Raw genomic sequence first — 20,431 nt, 5'->3', positions numbered from 1 at the left:
TGTTGGCTAGCTGGTCTCAAACTCCTGACCTCAGGTGATCCGTCTGCCTCAGCCTCCCAAAGTGCTGGGATTACAGGCATGAGCCACTGTGCCTGGCCGATATTTAGAATTCTTAATACTACATCTCTGTTGCAATTAAAGTTCTTTTTTCAGCAAAAATACTTTTTTTCTTAAACCACTAGGTTACTTTATCTTTTTATGTATCTGATGAATAAAATTGAATTCTTCCTGCTTTCTTGCTGAAATACAAAACCAATTTATAGGTTCTGTTAATTAAACCTATTTTAAGAAAGCAAACCTTTCCTTCTGTGAAATATGAAATATGTATAATCTTTAATAGTATAATTCAAAATTATTTAAAGTTAGACTTTCAGTCAAGCAAGGGTTCTCACCTTGGCTGCTGCTGATGGAAGATCAAATGGAATACGCTGTCTGACTTTAGGGGGTAGCTGGGTTAAAACTTCAGTCTTTAATCTTCTAATCATTATGTCACTTAATAGCTGGTGAAGTTCATTAAGATTTGATGCCCCTCTACAATCCCACTGAGGTCTTTTACCAAAATATCTGTTAAAATGAAGACAAAACATGTAGCAAAATTGAATGCTGGAGTTAAGAAAACAATTTATCCAATGTGTTCTTCCTTTTAATAAGGAGCCACGGCACTGTTTTCATTGTTATTTCTGAATGAACATTACTTTCAAAAAGCTCAGCCTGAAAAACAGTAATGAATAAGATTTGACACTACTCTAAACTAGAGAAGATGTTAGTGTCTAAGCATACTGTTTACACTGAGTTAATACAAGGCTGTGATGAACTGATGACTCTGAATCGCACTAGGTCACTGTTTGTAAATGGGGGTGTCATTGGCATTTTGGGTGGGCTCACACATGGTGGTGTTTAGCAGATCTATCTATAAAGTAGGCATGAACTGCCAGTGCATCAGTCAGTCATTATAATAACCAAAACCACCCAGAACATTTTCTGTGCCCTCTAGGAGGAGACATTATCTCCAATAGAGCTGTTAAAGCATAGCAGATTGATTACACAGTGGTCTCTTCTTCCTTTGAAATACTTTTTCCTTTCCAACCCTTTGCTGGATTGACAGCAAAGGGATAAAATAAAAGAACACAAAACTACTATGAAAGACAGAATGAGAGAGGAGACATCAGAGAATAAGTGATTTGAAGAAATATTTAGAAGGCACAATGCAGACAGACAAGTGGTAACTGACTTGGCAAAAGAAAGGAAGTGATAACTTAAACTGCTTGCAAAAGACAAGTTACTCTCTAGACTTTTGAGAAAATCAGAAGCTCGAAGTGCCAAGTACTGTGAACAAATGTTAAGAGAAGGGTTGAAATCTAGTGAATCAATTGAACTTACACGTTAGGACAATTGATCCAACAACATATCCCTATCAATGTGACAACCAAAATACCACCCCATAAAATTCCCAATCATCTCTTAGGGGTCCATACTACTCACTATTGAAAACAGCTGTTAGAGAATAATTAACAAATAAAAAATTCCTGTTAGGTTGGATTATGATTACTAATATTAATAATTTAAGTAACTATCCATTTTACTGGATAAAAAATACTGGGTGCATTTTAGCATAAATAGGTGTCAATTTGAGAAATGTGAAACTCATTTTTATTTATTAGCTTTTTTTTGTTTGTTTGTTTTGAGACAGAGTCTCGCTTTGCCACCCAGGCTGGAGTGCAGTGGCCGGATCTCAGCTCACTGCAAGCTCCGCCTCCCGGGTTCAAGCCATTCTCCTGCCTCAGCCTCCCGAGTAGCTGGGACTACAGTCGCCTGCCACCTCGCCCGGCTAGTTTTTTGTATTTTTTTTAGTAGAGACGGGGTTTCACCGTGTTATTAGCCAGGATGGTCTCGATCTCCTGACCTCATGATCCACCCGTCTCGGCCTCCCAAAGTGCTGGGATTACAGGCTTGAGCCACCGCGCCCGGCCTATTTATTAGCTTTTTCAAAAATAAATATTAAACATAAACAATACACACAATATTAAAAAAGATATACTTGTAGCCGGGAGTGGTGGCTCACGCCTATAATCCCAGTAGTTTGGGAGACCGAAGCGGGCAGATCATGAGGTCAAGAGATCGAGAGCATCCTGGCCAACACAGTGAAACCTCGTCTCTACTAAAAATACAAAATTTAGCCAGGGGTGGTGGTGTGCGCCTGTAGTCCCAGCTACTCAGGAGGCTGAGGCAGGAGAATTGCTTGAACCCAGGAAGCAGGGGTTGCAGTGAGCCGAGATCGCACCACTGCACTCTAGCCTGGCAACAGAGTGAGACTCCATCTCAAAAAAAGAAAAAAAAAGATATACTTGCATGTAGAGTCAATTACATAACTATAGTGAATGAGTGGAAACTACTGTATGATAAAATTATACACATAGTTGTCATCAAAAAGAAATTTACTTGTTTAAAAAATCTAAGTGCTGTCACTATATAAAAATTTTAATGGATTTACTTATAATTGTTATAAATTGCTGAAACTTGTTCATTAAAATATTTTGACTTCCTTTAATGTATTATGTCCCCATATTTATATTAAAAATTCACACACTAATAAAAATGGGAAAATACTTGCCAACACCTATTCTGCACCTATTTTTCCATTCATACACTTAGGTATATTTTGATCACATGGTTACAGAAAAAAAATCTAACATTCAGAACTATCAATATTGGGAAGAAGTTGGTAGGTGGTGTTTTTTGTTTTGTTTTGTTGAGAATGCAGTGTTTGCCATTAAAATGGATTCTTAAGCACACTCTCCACTTACATGAGACATTGTACAGGTGTACAGTATGCTAGCTGGAGGTCTTTTGGTATAACTGCTACATGCTGGCAAAGACAACATACAAGTGTCTTCAAACAGACTAACCACATAAGCCACACTTGCCTCCTGCAGAGTACCAATAGTTGTACTCCCAAAATGCAAATCTGTTTTGAAGTCTGAGCAATCTATTTTCAGGGTGTCATAATGTCAGGACGCGGTCTGTAACAATGAGGTTTCCTTACTGCTCCAGGAGAGGGTACACTATTGAGATAAGTTTTTGCTAGTTGCCTCCTGGGTCTTATGCCACTGGTTGATCCTAAGCCATATGCCTAGTATGAACCATGGTTCAGAGGAATTATTTCTTGTTACCCACTCTCCCCACCCACATCTCTTTCATCTACAGCTTGGAATGCTAGTGGTGGCATTTGTTCTAAAGACTGGTAACACCACCACATTTCCCAAAACCCCAGCCTCATGTTTGGGGTGCAAAGGGGAAGTAAGAGGGATTAGGGAGGACTAGAAGAGGTGCCACCTGTAAACCTCTAGTCTCTTTAGATTTGCTGAATTTGAAGAATTTGCACAACATCTCATGGATGGTAATAGTGGTGCTGAGATTTGAAGTTGGGCAGTCTGACTCCAAAGTCTTGCTTTACTAAAAGCCAACTTTTACCTAATAATATAAAAATTGTATTAAATATATTTCTTGGGATTATTTTCCTATGCTATGTACACACTATTTTGTGTGTGTGTGTGTGTGTGTGTGTATGTGTGTGTGTGTGTGTGCTGGGGGCAGCTACACAAAGGCAGGAGATTCTGGGACTAGGTAACATTCCTAACTTTAGGTTTTGGTCTTTATTTTTCTTAATTCTCAATTCCTACATATATAAAATGGGAAGATCCACTGTTTGAGGGATGGTTGAATAAAATGTGGGGCATGCCAACTATGGACTATTAAGCAACTCTTCCTAAGAATCATTTAGATCTTTATGTAAGGGGTAAGATGAATGTCGAAGATATATGTTAAATTAAAAATGGAAGTCTCAGAGTAATATGTTTGGTATGAAGGATTATGTATGTGTGTAGATGTGTGTATATATGTATGTCTGTATAATAGTGGAAGCAGTTCCAGAAGAATACACATCAAGATATGATACACTGCATACCTTCGGGGTCATAGTGGTAGAGACTGAAAAGGTTACTTGAAAACTGGGCTCTTGTAACCTCATTTTGTTTTCACTTTGTCTATCTGAAAGTTTAGAATAAGCAAATAATGCTTTTGTAATTAAAATTCAATGAAGTAAAAAGAACCTTAAAAAAAAAAAAATATCTTCAATAGCTCCTGCTTCATAGCATTGGTCTCCAAAGTGTGGGGATGGGTAGACTCCAGAGACGTTCAAGTCAACCCACTGAGGGGCAGAAGGAACTTTCTCGATATATTGTATTCTTATCTCAGGTTTCTAAATTAGCTTCTCTTTCTTGTAAGTTTTAAAATATACATAATGCTTAGAATAGTAACATGAATATAATTCATGCATTAGCACTATGCTAAAAAACAATGCTTTAAAATGAGGTGTATACAGAGTTGAGGAGACTGGCAAGTGCCCAGCAGGCATAGGCACAACTTGACTGACAGAATTGGCCAGTAAAGATACAATGAGCCCTTTTTAGAGTTAGACACTTTTGTTACTTATACAGAATTATGAATAAAAAATTAAGTACAAATCTGAGCCTATAATGAAAAAACCACAAATTACACAAAACAAAAAATTTATAAATGCTTACAGATGTTCCTAAATCCAGAAAAATAACACTTTCTAAATTAATTAACCACTTATCACATCTATAATGTTTTTTCAACATTGTTCACTGCTAACGCTTTGACTGCCTCTTCAGGTGACAATAATGTTGTAATATTTGAGAAATAGGACACTTCAATCTTTACTCAAGCATGGATGATCGAATTTTGTTGTTTACTAATGATAATTTTTTAAAGTTTATTTCAAGTTCATAATTTACTGTCATACTCTGTGTGTACATATATTTCTAATTATAATCAAATTTGAAAAAAAAAAACTCTATCAAATTTCTGTCAAATATAGGCTATAAGAATTGAAAGAATTATTCGCAGATTATCCTCTGGCTCTCTACATTTCAACCTTGCTTCTCATCCAGTACTCACATGTTCCCGGCATCTGGCACCATAAGACACGTTCGCACTGCAATATGTCCACTTACCCAGTACCAGGATTATTTCTGGAAGCCATTCCTATACTAGGTTGGCTAGCAATAACCTAACTAAATACATAAATATAGCCCACTAAATCAAAACCAAACATACCCCTAATATAATTTCTTCTTAGCCTGATCCCAACAACGCTTGGTGATAACTCCACGATCACAAAACACAAGGAAAAATATGAGAAAAGGAAGTTGTGCTGAAAAGAGATCTTTTAATATATTAAAAGTGTCTACTTGTATAAATTTGATAGGTACATATGATCCTGTGAAAACTGCCAAAACTCCCTCCTAGGGTCCTGAAATGGCCTAAAAAGTGAGTGATTCTTTTTTTCCCCCCAACAGATGGGCTCTCACTATGTTGCACAGGCTAGAATACAGTGGCCATTCACAGGCACAACCATAGTGCACTGTAGCCTTGATCTCCTGGGCCCAAGTGATTATCCTGCTTCAGCCACCAAGTAGCTGGGACTACAGGCACATGCCACCAGGCCCAGCTAAAAGTGAAAGATTCTAAAGATTAAGGTCCATAGTTTTATGGCAAGGAAAGAAAATTATAAAACAAATGTGTAAATGCATTATCAAAGAGGTAAAGTGCATAGAAGAAAGAGAAAAGGTGTAAATGAGTAAGAAAAATATTTTTAAGGACAAAGTATAAGCAGTATGAGCCGGGCGCGGTGGCTCACGCCTGTAATCCCAGCACTTTGGGAGGCCGAGGCGGGTGGATCACGAGGTCAGGAGATCGAGACCATCTTGGCTAACACGGTGAAACCCCGTCTCTGCTAAAAATACAAAAAATTAGCCGGGCATGGTGGCGGGCGCCTGTAGTCCCAGCTACTCGGAGGCTGAGGCAGGAGAATGGCTTGAACCCGGGAGGCGGAGCTTGCAGTGAGCCGAGATGGCGCCACTGCACTCCAGCCTGGGCGACAAAGCGAGACTCTGTCTCAAAAAAAAAGAAAAAAAGTATAAACAATATGCTTTGGGGGTAGGTTTAAAACAAAAGGATACTTAATTCCTAACTAAAATTAGCAACAACCACCAAAAAATTGTAAATGTCTCTAAAGACATTATGAAACGGGAACCTTCTTTTGAGGTTAGAATAAGTATTTTCTCATTCAGTTTTACAAAGTAAGTAAAAATTCATTTATCCCTTTCTAAATGGAAAGAATTAACATATGCCTTTTAATCTACTTTTGATCATATATAATTTAAAAAGAGGCATTTCCTAGTAGCATTTAACATTAGCTTACAATGATGAAACAGGAAGTTTATGGCCAGAACATGTATGCTTATCTGTGTTCATGAACACCCACATACACATGCAGAGTTAACTTTTGACTTTGGAAATCACCCTTTGATTTTTTAAAGTTAGGTTCTCTTGTGCCTCTTGTAGTAGTCCTTTCCTCTCATCCCTGGCTCCTGGCAACCATTAATTCGTTTTTTGCCCTAGTAGTTCTGCACATTCCGGAATGTTATATAATATAAATAGAATTATACAGTAAGTAGCCTTTTAAATCTTATTTCTTTCACTTAGCATATTGCATTTGAAAGTTATATATGTTATTGGGTATATTAATAGTTCGTTGCTTTTTATTGTTAAGTAATACATTCCATTGTATGGCTATATCACAATTTCTGCAATCACTTTAGTTGAAGGACATTTGGATTATTCCAGTTTTAGGTGATTATAAATACAGCTACTATAAACAGTTGCATACAGATTTCTGAGTGAACATATGTTTTCATTTATCTTTACTAAATACCCAGCAGTAGGATCAGTAGGATTTCTGATTTGTATGGTCAGTGTATGCCAAAATGTTTCCAAAGTGGTTGAACATTTTGCATTCCCAGCAGCAATGTAAGCAATGTAATTCCCAGCAGAAAGTTCCAGTTGTTCAGTAACCTTGCCATCATTCTAATGCATGTGTACTGGTACCTCACTGTGATTTTAACTTGCATTTCTCTCACGACTAAGGTCTTGGGCATCTTTTCATGTGCTTATTTGACTTTTGTATATCGCCTTAGGTCAAGTGTCTTTCTAAATCTTTTAACCCTTTTTAAAATTAATTATTTTGGTTTCTTACTACTGAGTTTTGGGAATTTTTTTTTGAGACAGAGTCTCACTCTGTCACCCAAACTGGAGGGCAGTGGCACGATCTCAGTTCACTGCAACCTCTGCCTGCCAGGTTCAGCCGATTCTCCTGCCTCAGCCTCCTGAGTAGCTAGGACTACAGGCATGTGCCACCATGTCTGGCTAATATTTGTATTTTTTTTTTAGTAGACATGGGGTTTTGCCATGTTGGCCAGGCTGGTCTCGAACTCCTGACCTCAGGTGATCCGCCCACCTTGCCTCCTCCCAAAGTGCTGGGATTACAGGCGTGAGCCACCCTGCCCAGCTGAGAATTTTTAATATATTATTTTAAAAATTCCTTTTGTGTACTTATAAATTTATATATTCCTTTATCAAATATGTAGTTTACAAATTTCTCTCCAAGTTTATGGCTTGTCTATTCGCCTCTTAACAGAGTTGGGGAGAGACATTTTAAGTTCTGATGAGGTGAAATTCATCACTTTTGTCTTTTATGGTTCATGAAGTTTGTGCCCTTCTAAAAAAATCCTTGCCTAACCCAAAGTCCCAAATATACAATCCATTTATCATTAAATTTTGCCTATTGTGTAAGATATAGTTTGGGTTTCTTCTTCTTTTCGCATATGGATGTCCAATTGTTCCAAGCGTGTGTGTTGAAAAGACTAGCTTTTCTCCAGTGAACTGTCTTGCATATTATCAAAAATCAATTGATCACATATATGGGTCTATTTCTAGATTTTATATGTTGATCACATATATGGGTCTATTTCTAGATTCTATATGTTCCAGTAATTTACATGTGTCTCCTGATTGATGACTGTAAGGAAAAATAGTGTGACTCTTATTCTTTTCTTCTTTTTTGAAGTTCCTTTGCCTATCTTTTGCCTTTGCATATCAATTTTAGATTTAAAATGTCAATTTCTACAAAAATCTTACTCGGGTTTGATTGTTATTGCACAGAATCTACAGAACAATTTGAGGGAAACTGCCATTTAAAAAATATTGAGGTCAGGCACAGTGGCTCATGCTTGTAATCCCAACACTTTGGGAGGTCAAGGTGGGAGAACTGCTGGAGGCCAGGAGCTCGAGACCAGCCTGGGAAACAACATAGCAAGACCCAATCTCTGTAAAAAATGAAAAACAATTAGCCGAGCATGGTGTTGTGCTCCTGTAGTCCTCACTACTTGGGAGGCTGAGACAGGAGGATTGCTTGAGCCCAGGAGGTTGAGGCTACAGTAAGCTATGATTGTGCTACTGCACTTCAGCTTGGGTGACTGAGCAAGATTCTGTCTCTTTTTTTTTTTTTCAGACGGAGTCTTGTTCTGTCACCCAGGTTGCAGAAGATCCTGTCTCTTAAAAAAATTTTTTTTTTGGCCAGGTGCGGTGGCTCACGCCTGTAATCCCAGCACTTTGGGAGGTTGAGGCAGGTGGATCACCTGAGGTCAGGAGTGCAAGACCAGCCTGGCTAACATGGCAAAACCCCATCTCTACTAAAAATACAAAAATTAGCTGTGAGGGTGGCGGGCACTTGTAATCCCAGCTACTTGGGAGGCTGAGACATAAGAATTGCTTGAACCTGGGAGGCAGAGGTTGCAGTGAGCCAAGATTGTGCCACTGCACTCCAGCCTGGGCAACAAGAGCAAAACTCTGTCTCAAAAAAAAAAAAAAAAAAAAAGTTTCTTTTGTTTTAGTCTCCTTGTAAACGAACATGGTATGCCACTCCATTCATTTCAGGTCTTCTTTTATTTTTCATTAGTATTTTGCAGGTCTTGTAAGTTTAACTTTATAAAAAATTATAAACAAATTATCAAACTGTTTTCCAAAATGGTTGTAATATTTTGCTTTCCCACCACATGAGTTTCACAATGAAACAGTTTGACACATGAGAGAAATGGGGGAAAATTTAGGACACTCTGTTCTTATATCAAATAATAGTGCCCTGCAAATGTAACAGAATGTTTAGTTCTGGTTGTATCATCCAAGAAGAGTATTATAGACTAGATAAGATTTTTAGAAAGGGGAACCAATCTAATTGTTAACACACCAGAGGGAAATAATGGAGTGTGGAAGTTATAGGAGGATACACTGAAAAACTGAAATTACTCAGAGTGAAATGATGATGACAAATTACAAACAGAATTGACAAAGAACAGCCTAGATAAACAGAACACAAACTTGCTCACTAAATACTGAACTATCAAAGTGCTCTGAAAGTGGAATAAAGGTATCATCATGAAAAGAGTAGAATGTAAATTACAAAGTAATTGGAGATGGTCCCATTTGTCAAAGGAGGGACAATTTGATGATCAATAAGGATTATAAATAAAATTGATTGAAAAAAAAAAACATGAGTTAAAAATAAAAACCCACAAATACTCAGTAAAGTAGAATTAGAAAGGGTCTTTCCTCACCTTGATTTTTTCTTTTTTTTTTTTTTTTTTGAGACGGAGTCTTGCTTTGTTACCCAGACTGGAGCGCAGTGGTGCGTTCTCAGTTCACTGCAACCTCTGCCTCCTGGGTCCAAGCGATTCTCCTGTCTCAGCCTCCTGAGCAGCTGAGATTACAGGCATGCACCACCACGCCCAGCTAATTTTTATATTTTAAGTAGAGAGATGGGTTTCGCCATGGTGGCCAGGCTGGTCTTGAACTCCTGATCTCAGGTGACCCGTCCACCTCGGCCTCCCAAAGTGCTGGGGCGTGAGCCACTGCGTCCGGCCCTCAACCTGATTTTTAAAATGTAAGACTTATACCCTGAAAGCTACACAACATTGTAGGATTTCTATTTAAATCAAATAAACGTAAAGACATTAATTACTGTTCATGAATTTGAAAACTTACTATTATAAAGATGCCAAACTCCCCAAGTTAATCTACAGATTCAATGCAATTTCTATCAAAATTCCAGCTGACTTTTTTGCTGAAATTGACAAGCTGATACAGAAATTTATATAAAAATGCAAGTGAAAGAATAGCCAAAACAACCTTGAAAAAGAACAAAGTTGAAGGACTTAAACTTGCCAACTTTGAAAATAAAGAGCACTGGACACCATTGTAAGTTGCTGACGAAACAACTTATTACATTGAAAATTAGTAAATGAGAAGGAAAAAATTTATCCTGCCTTTCTTAAACAAACTGAACCAGCGAATGTCCAAATAATAAATGCTGAGGAGGTTTTCTCTTAAAGGCATGCCAACTATTTTTTTTTTTTGAGATGGAGTCCTCAGGCTGGAGTGCAGTGGCGTGATCTCCGCTCACTGCAAGCTCCGCCTCCCAGGTTCACGCCATTCTCCTGCCTCAGCCTCCGGAGTAGCTATAGGCGCCTGCCACCATGACCAGGTAATTTTGTTTTTGTATTTTTAGTAAAGACGGGGTTTCACCATGTTAGCCAGGATGGTCTCAATCTCCTGACCTCGTGATTCACCCACCTCGGCCTCCAAAAGTGCTGGGATTACAGGCAAGAGCCACCGCACCCGGCCATGAGGCATGCCAGCTATCAAATGAAGAAAGTGTGTTAGAATATCACCATTCTGCAATGTCCAATGACTTAATAAATAATGTACTGAACATTGACAGCTGCTAACATCATAAAAAGAGAAACTTTAGATATCTCCTAACAGAAGAAAACATCACTACAAAGGAGAATTGTCTCCAAATATTAGAAGTTTCTAGATCTAAATACGAATATGGAAATACAAAGGAAAAAGCAACATGTTAAACACCGCCATGAGGATGCAGGCAGCAGAATCTCGATTACAAAAGCAATGTAGATTCTTCCACAATGGAAAAATAAATAAATAAGGAAATAAAAGAGAAACCCAAGACTTCAGTAACAGCTATCATTTGCTATATGTGAGCCTTATTTGGGTACTGATGTATAGAAACTACAGGGAAAAAACTAAAAAGAACCCCACAAAATAGTAAAATTATGTATTCACAAAACAACTGAAAATTTCAACAGTTACTGCATTTTTTGTAACATAAAAAGTGCATTTTAATTATGTAAAATTAAATGTTTTATGTGTGTGTGCATGTTTGTCCTTTTCCATAGGTTACTGGGGTACAGGTGGTATTTGGTTACATGAATAAGTTCTTCAGTGGTGATTTGAGAGATTTTGGTGCACCCAACACCCGAGCATTTACTGCATTTTTAATGCAATCAAGGGATTTAATGCAATTAATTTTAATTTTTAAGGTATAATAATGGTATTATAATTACTTTTTAAATGGGGATTAATATTTACAGTTTTTTTTTTTTTTTAATTTTACTTTAAGTTCCAGGATACATGTGCAGAATGTGCAGGTTTGTTACACAGGTAAACGTGTGCCATGGTGGTTTGCTGCACCTATTAACCCATGACTTACATATTAAGCTGCGCATAATTATTTTTAAGAGCAGTCCTGGCCGGGCGTGGTGGCTCATGCCTGTAATCCCAGCACTTTGGGAGGCTGAGGCGGGCAGATCATGAGGTCAGGAGATTGAGACCATCCTGTCCAACATGGTGAAACTCCATCTCTACTAAAATACAAAAAATTAGCCAGGCATGGTGGCGCACACCTGTAGTCCCAGCTACTCGGGAGGCTGAGGCAGGGGAATCACTTGAACCCAGGAGGTGGCGGTGGCAGTGAGCAGAGACTATGCCACTGCACTCCGACCTGGTGACAGAGCAAGACTCTGTCTCAAAAAAGAGAACAGTCCTTCCTTACTCTTTAGAGATATATAGTGAAACATTTTATAGATAAAATACAATCTCTAGGATTTCCTTCAAAATAATATGGGGTAGAGGAGGTACATGGGAGCAGAGCGAAAACAAAACTGGTCGTGAGATAATAATTGTTGAAGCTGGGTGATGAGTACGTGGAGGGTTCATTATACTACAGGATGTACTTTTCTATATGTTAATTTTTTCCATAATAAAACATTTAAAACATCAGGGAATAAACTAAGAAATAAAAATCATGAAATCCAGGAATGTGAGGATCCAACAGAGCAGAATGGCCCAAGGAAATTCAGGGTGACAGCTTTGTGCCATGCCTAAAGAAAAACTGGTTTAGACTGGAGCATAACAGAAGGCTGTAGGAGGAAAATCTCCAGGAAAAAGAAAAAAGATTATTTTATGTGCTTATAAGACATGTTGGAAGTTGACAGATTGGTTGGAGTCTTTCAGTGAAAAAGCAGCTGTAGCTGTATAGAAAACCAAACAGATGGGAAAAAAGTAAATTACAAGGTAAACAAAAAGTTGACCAAGAAAGGAACAGTCAACTGCTTGATTTAGTAGAGAACAATATTAATTTATTTAGTCCATTAATTTAATATACTTAGTCAATAATACAAACACAGACACTGAATTACCAAATAATTCAAATATTGGAAGGAGAATGGGAGAAAAGGGGTGTTAAAGGGTGTTTACACTCTTGTTCTTTCATTTAGTTACGTGACTTGACAAGTTACTTAACCTTTCCAAACACAGCTTCCTCATTTATAAAATGGACATACTATCATCTATCTTGTAGGACTGTTGAAGGAAGTAAAGATAATACATCTAAAGCACATGGCATAGTATCTTATATATAAAATATAATCATATAGTCAATAAAAATTATGTATTTTAGTTACTGATATCAAAAAATGTCCTAAAACAGTATTAAGTGAAAAAGGCAAATTACAGAAAAGTGTGTACAATATGATCCTATTTATATAAAATTGCCTATCTATCAATTCATCCTTCTTTATGTACTTAAGTAGAGAAGCTATCTAGAGGGAAAGTTATGAAAGCACATCAGTTGACTTTTACTTTTTTTTTTTTTAAACTAAAACTCATCTTTCTTTATTATACTTTAAGTTCTAGGGTACATGTGCATAACGTGCAGGTTTGTTACATAGGTATACATGTGCCACGTTGGCTTGCTGCACCCATCAACTCATCATTTATATTAGGTATTTCTCCTAATGCTATCTGCCCCCCCAGGCCCCTATCCCCTGACAGGCCCCCATGTGTAATGTTCCCTGCCCTGTGTCCAAGTATTCTCACTGTTCAATTCCCACCTAGGAGTGAGAACATGCAGTGTTTGGTTTTCTGTCCTTGTGATAGTTTGCTGAGAATGATGGTTTCCAGTTTCATCCATGTCCCTGCAAAGGACATGAACTCATCCTTTTTTATGGCTGCATAGCATTCCATGGTGTATATGTGTCACATTTTCTTAACCCAGTCTATCATTGATGGACATTTGGGTTGGTTCCAAGTCTTTGCTATTGTGAATAGTGCCCCAATAAACATATGTGTGCATGTGTCTTTATAGCAGCATGATTTATAATCCTTTGGGTATATACCCAGTAATGGGATGGCTGGGTCAAATGGTATTTCTAGCTCTAGATCCTACACTGTCTTCCACAATGGTTGAACTAGTTTACACTCCCACCAACAGTGTAAAAGTGTTCCTATTTCTCCACATCCTCTCCAGCATGTGTTGTTTCCTGACTTTTAATGACCACCATTCTAACTGGCGTGAGATAGTATCTCACAGTGGTTTTGATTTGCATTTCTCTGATGAGCAGTGATGATGAGCATTTTTTCATGTGTCTGTTGGCTGAATAAATGTCCTCTTTTGAGAAGTGTCTGTTCATATCCTTTACCCACTTTTGGATGAGGTTGATTTTTTCTTATAAATTTGTTTAACTTCTTTGCAGATTCTGAATATTAGCCCTTTTTCAGATGGGTAGATTGCAAAAATTTTCTCCCACTTTGTAGGGTGCCTGTTTACTTTGATGATAGTTTCTTTTGCCGTGCAGAAGCCCTTTAGTTTAATTAGATCCCATTTGTCTATTTTGGCTTTTGTTGCCATTGCTTTGGGTGTTTTAGTCATGAGGCCCTTGCCTATGCCTATGTCCTGAATGGTATTGCCTAGGTTTCTTCTAGGGTTTTTATGGTTTTAGGTCTAACATTTAAGTCTTTAATCCACCTTGAATCATTTTTTGTATAAGGTGTAAGGAAGGGATTCAGTTTCAGCTTTCTACATATGGCTAGCGAGTTTTCTCAGCACCACTTATTAAAAAGGTAATCCTTTCCCCATTTCTTGTTTTTCTCAGGTTTGTCAAAGATCAGTTGGTTGTAGATGTATGGTGTTCTTTCTGAGCCCTCTGTTCTGTTCCATTGGTCTATATATCTGTTTTGGTACCAGTACCATGCTTTTTTGGTTACTGTAGCCCTGTAGTATAGTTTAAAGTCAGGTAGCATGATGCCTCCAGCTTTGTTCTTTCGGCTTAGGATTGTCTTGGCAATGCGGGCTCTTTTTTGGTTCCATATGAACTTTAAAGCAGTTTTTTTCCAATTCTGTGAAGAAAGTCATTGGTAGCTTGATGGGGATGACACTGAATCACCTTGGGCAGTATGGCCATTTTTACGATATTGATTCTTCCTATCCATGAGCATGGAATGTTCTTCCATTTGTTTGTGTCCTCTTTTATTTCATTGAGCAGTGGTTTGTAGTTCTCCTTGAAGAGGTCCTTCACATCCCTTGTAAGTTGGATTCCTAGGTATTTTATTCCCTTTGTAACAATTGTGAATGGTAGTTCACTCATGATTTGGCTCTCTGTTAATGGTTTATAGGAATGCTTGTGATTTTTGCACATTGATTTTGTATCCTGAGACTTTGCTGAAGTTGCTTATCAGCTTAAGGAGTTTTGGGCTGAGACGATGGGGTTTTCTAAATATATAATCATGTCATCTGCAAACAGGGACAATTTGACTTCCTCTTTTCATAACTGAATACCCTTTATTTCTTTCTCTTGCCTGATTGCCCTGGCCAGAACTTCCAACACTGTGTCGAATAGGAGTGGTCAGAGAGTGCATCCTTGTCTTGTGCTGGTTTTCAAAGGGAATGCTTCCAGTTTTTGCCCATTCAGTATGATATTGGCTGTGGGTTTATCATAAATAGCTCTTATTATTTTGAGATGCATTCCATAAATACCTAGTTTACTCAGAGTTTTTGGCAGGAAGGGCTGTTGAATTTTGTTGAAGGCCTTTTTTGCATCTATTGAGATAGTCATGTGGCTTTTGTTGTTGGTTCTGTTTATGTGATGGATTATGTTTACTCATTTGCGTATGTTGAACCAGCCTTGCATCCCAGGGATGAAGGTGACTTGATCGTGGTGGATAAGCTCCTTCATGTGCTGCTGGATTTGGTTTGCCCCTATTTTACTGAGGATTTTCGCATCGATGTTCATCAGGGATATTGGTCTAAAATTCTCTTTTTTTGTCGTGTCTCTGCCAGGCTTTGGTATCAGGATGATGCTGGCCTCATAAAATGAGTTAGGGAGGATTCCCTCTTTTTCTGTTGTTTGGAATAGTTTCAGAAGGAGTGGCACCAGCTCCTCTTTGTACCTCTGGTAGAATTTGGCTGTGAATCTGTCTCGTCCTGGACTTTTTTGGGTTGGTAGGCTATTATTGTCTCAATTTCAGAGCCTGTTATTGGTCTATTCAGAGATTCAACTTCTTCATGGTTTAGTCTTGGGAGGGTGTACGCGTCCAGGAATTTATCCATTTCTTCTAGATTTTCTAGTTTATTTGCGTAGAGGTGTTTGTAGTATTCTCTGATGGAAGTTTGTATTTCTGTGGGATCAGTGGTGATATCCCTTTTATCATTTTTTATTGCATCTATTTGATTCTTCTCTCTTTTCCTCTTTATTAGTCTTGCTAGCAATCTATCAATTTTGTTGATCTTTTCAAAAAACCAGCTCCTGGATTCACTGATTTTTTTGAATCACTGATTTTGTTTCTTTGTGTCTCTATCTCCTTCAGTTCTGCTCTGATCTTAGTTATTTCTTGCCTTCTGCTAGCTTTTGAATGTGTTTGCTCTTGCTTCTCTAGTTCTTTTAACTGTGATGTTAGGGTATTGATTTTAGATCTTTCCTGCTTTCTCTTATGAGCATTTAGTGCTATGAATTCCCCTCTACATACTGCTTTAAATGTGTCCCAGAGATTCTGGTACGTTGTGCCTTTGTTCTCATTGGTTTCAAAGAACATCTTTATTTCTGCTTTCATTTCGTTATTTACCCAGTAGTCATTCAGGAGCAGATTGTCCAGTTTCCATGTAGTTGTGCAGTTTTAAGTGAGTTTCTTAATCCTGAGTTCTAATCTGAACACACTGTGGTCTGAGAGTTTGTTGTAATTTCTGTTCTTTTACATTTGCTGAGGAGTGCTTTACTTCCAATCATGTAGTCAATTTTAGAGTAAATGTGATGTGGTGCTAAGAAGAATGTATATTCTGTGGATTTGGGGTGGAGAATTCTGTAGATGTCTATTAGGTTTGCTTGGTACAGAGCTGTGCTCAAGTCCTGGATATCCTTGTTAACCTTCTGTCTCGTTGATCTGTCTAATATTGACAATGGGGTGTTAAAGTCTCCCATTATTACTGTGTGGGAGTCTAGGTCTCTTTGTAGGTCTCTAAGGACTTGCTTTATGAATCTGGGTGCTCCTGTATTGGGTGCATATATATTCAGGACAGTTAGCTCTTCTTGTTGAATGGATCCCTTTACCATTATAGTAATGGCCTTCTTTGTCTCTTTTGATCTTTGTTGGTTTAAAGTCTGTTTTATCAGAGACTAGGAGACTTTTACTTTTTAAAAAAAAATGTTTTTTCTATGTGTGGTTTGTTAAAATGGATAACTTTCCCAAATGCAATAAACTATCTTTAAATTAATAAAAGTAAAGAAAATCAAACAACTTATAAAGACAATGTTAACGTATGGGGCAAGGCATTGCTAAGAGAAAATTAGCAGATGATAGCATTCATTACATGTAAGATAGATAAAACTATGTAATAATTATTAGATATATAGACAAGAGTAGAAATAAAAAATGAAAACAGTTTACTTGTTAGTATAGCAGAATTATGGTATTTTTCCTTTCCATTTTTATTGTTATAGTGCTACATATGTAAGTATATATATTTTAAAAGTTCTTACTCATATTAAGCCAAAATCTACATCAGGATTAAGTTCCACTGCTTGATACTAGTTTTGCTCTCTGAGGCCACAAAGACAGAAGTCTAATTCTTTTAAAACATGACAGATCTTTAAATATTTAAAAACCTATTCCCCTTAGGGCTTCTCGCTTTCAAATTCCTATAGGCTTCATAAGATCAACTACTATGTCTTATTCATCTTTGTATTGCTGGCAGCTCTGAAATAATATCTTAAATATAGTAGGCAATCAATAACATTAGACATTTATAGAACTGAATATGAGATTCCTCTCATTATTCTGGTCACCCTTTCCCAGATATGTTTTCATTTGTTAAAATGCTTAAAATATGGCTCCTAGTTCCGTCTTAGTTCCTCACACTTATTGTCTTCAATGACCTTCTAAAATCTTTTTTTTTTTTTTTTTGAGACGGAGTCTCACTCTGTCGCCCAGGTTGGAGTGCAGTGGTGCAATCTCGGCTCACTGCAAGCTCCGCTTCCCGGGTTCACACCATTCTCCTGACTCAGCCTCCAGAGTAGCTGGCACTACAGGCGACCGCCACCACGCCCGGCTAATTTTTTCGTATTTTTAGTAGAGATGGGGTTTCACTGTGTTAGCCAGGATGGTCTCAATCTCCCGACCTTGTGATCTGCCCGCTGCGGCCTCCCAAAGTGCTGGGATTACAGGCGTGAGCCACCGCGCCCGGCCAGACCTTCTAAAATCTACTCCAACTATCCCTATGGTTATAACCAGGTCCTAAGAAACCATTCTACCTGGTAAATTCAGACATTCCACTCTCTACTTATCCCATTCTTCAAAGGTGCTTGTTCATTTATACTCACTATGGTCTTTACTATTGCATCAATACATTTCAGTCAACTGACTCCTCTCATTTCCAAATCCATTATATTTTTTCTGTCTTCACATCTTTCCTCAGCCCTTTTGATTTTAGAGTTCATACATTACCTTTGTTCTTATTAACACAGTTTAAGTTCCCTTGTCTCACAGTCCATGCATCATAAGCTGTTGAAAAAATCCAATCTTGAATGGATCCAACCTCAGGATCAAAAAGGCCTGAAGCCTTTTCCAGGCCTGTATCCAGGCTGCTGGGTGTGGCTGGAGAAATTCTACCTTAGAGAAAACTGGTTCCATTACAGATCTGGAGTTGCTGATCTCAAATGGTTACTAGAGCTGTTAACAATCCTACCACACTAATCTCATTCTCATTTGGCAAAATTTCAAACCGCATCAACTTTCATGAAACCTTTAACCCTCTATTTTTCCATTTCACTGAACATATGATTGTCCTTCCCATTCCACAGAGAAAATATAAACTGTACAATGCAAACTCACAACTTCCTGCCATCCCCAAAAGTACAGTATATTTCCAATGATATAATGACATGCAACCATAAAAAGGAGGAAGTTATTTATGTATACGAAAAAAAGACAAAAGAGGAAGTACAAAACCATGTTTATGCTTACATTACAATCTTTTTAAAACATATGAATTTGCTTGAATATGCACACAGTTTCTGAGAAAAGATTAAAACCACATATAGTTGCCTATAGGGAGAAGAACTTAGGTAAGAGGGGTTTTTCAATGTGTATACTCTTTTATAGGTTTAGAATTTTGAACCATGTGAAATATCTTAGATAATAAATCAAATTTGTAAACCTAATGATGTAAGTTTCATGCTTTAAGTTTCACATTATAGGGACTGGGGAAGGGGAAATGGGGACAATTATTTAATGGGCACAGAGTTTCAATTTGGAATGATGAAAAAGTTCTGATGATGAAGAGTGGTAATGGTTGCACAACAACAGAATGTACTAGAACACATTAGAATGTACTGAAGGTCACTGAATTGTACATTTAAAAATGTTTAAATGGTAAATTTTGTTGTACATATTTTACTGCAGTTAAAAAACCTATAATACTGATAATTAAAAACCAAAATACCCTGCAATGCCTTCTTATTGCCATTATGATGAAGAACAAGACTCTGTATATTATCCCTACCTAACTCCATCACTGTCTTGAAACTCTCTTCTTTTAGTTCTAGAATATTCAACTAAATTAGTATTTGACTTGAAAACTCAAGTGAAGGCTGGACTATGTGTGTCTTGTTCCCTAATGTATACCTGATGGCTACCACATGGCTTAGCATATAAGAAGCATCCTAAAATACTTTCAGAATGAATGGATAAATTCAAAATTAAACTGTACTCTGGATGCAGTCTAACCAATGAATGGAGTAGAACCACCCCTTACTCCAATTTAGCCTAGGGTTATTCAAAACCACAAACCTTTCAGAACTGAACTACTGATAAATAGGTAAGGGTTTCTCAAATCCCTTCCAAACAAAGCTGACTTTCTAAATCTCAATGCAGAATACATATTCTATTAATATTTATCTAATTGTTTTTCAAACATATCTCTGCCATCCACTATATTAACTATTTCTCTCAGATTTGAACCTTTTGCAAATGGAATAGACACAACCTCTATTTAGTCATGGGTGAGAACATTAAATGCAACAATGCTGAGGACAAAGGAGGGACAGCACAATTCCGTAACAGACATTTTTTAAAAAATTTAATTTAACTTAGGCCAGGGGCGGTGGCTCACACCTATAATCCCAACACTTTGGGAGGCTGAGGCAGGTGGATCACGAGGTCCGGAGATTGAGACCATCATGGCTAACATGTAAAACCCTGTCTCTACTAAAAATATAAAAATTTAGCCAGGCATGGTGGCACGCGCCTGTAGTCCCAGCTACTCAGGAGGCTGAGGCAGGAGAATCACTTGAACCTGGGACGTGAAGGTTGTAGTGTGCTGAGATCACACCACTGCACTCCAGCCTGGGCAACAAAGCAAGACTGCATCTCAAAAATAAATAAATAAATAAAAATTAATTTAATTTAATTTAAAGTTCCAGGATACGTGTGCAGGATGTACAGGTTTGTTACACAGGTAAATGAGTGCCATGTGGTTTGCTATACCTATCAACCCATCACCTAGGTATTAAGCCCTGCATGCATTAGCTATTTATCCTGATGCTCTCCCTCGAGACATTTCTTGAAGCTGACAATGACCCATTAATTAACAATCTTTAGGTATGGCTATAAATACTTTTAATTTGTATTATCATACAGCATTTTTCCTCTCATAAAAATTTAGACAACGAATTCTCCTTAGAGGTGGAACTGGTACAAAATATCAATGACAGAGAAGATTTAAAAAACTGATGAATCACTATTAAGATATTTTAGACGCTATTCTGTGTAATATTCTGTGTTATACAGAATAGCGTCTAGAATATCTTAATAATAATTCAAACAT

The 20,431-nt window shown here is 37.6% G+C and overlaps 1 protein-coding gene across 1 annotated transcript in view; it reads right to left on the bottom strand.

Moving 5' to 3' along the window:
• ZRANB3 (zinc finger RANBP2-type containing 3) overlaps nucleotides 1-20,431 on the bottom strand; it is a 319,849-nt gene that overhangs the window by 110,244 nt on the left and 189,174 nt on the right. Inside the window, exon 7 of the mRNA XM_010367383.2 lies at nucleotides 393-564. Within this exon, the coding sequence (XP_010365685.2) occupies nucleotides 393-564 (172 nt within the window). The remainder of the gene's footprint in view (nucleotides 1-392; nucleotides 565-20,431) is intronic.

This window comes from Rhinopithecus roxellana, chromosome 14, assembly GCF_007565055.1.
Source record: "Rhinopithecus roxellana isolate Shanxi Qingling chromosome 14, ASM756505v1, whole genome shotgun sequence".
Taxonomy (NCBI): Eukaryota; Metazoa; Chordata; class Mammalia; order Primates; family Cercopithecidae; genus Rhinopithecus; species Rhinopithecus roxellana.
This window is presented reverse-complemented; position numbering and strand designations above follow the sequence as displayed.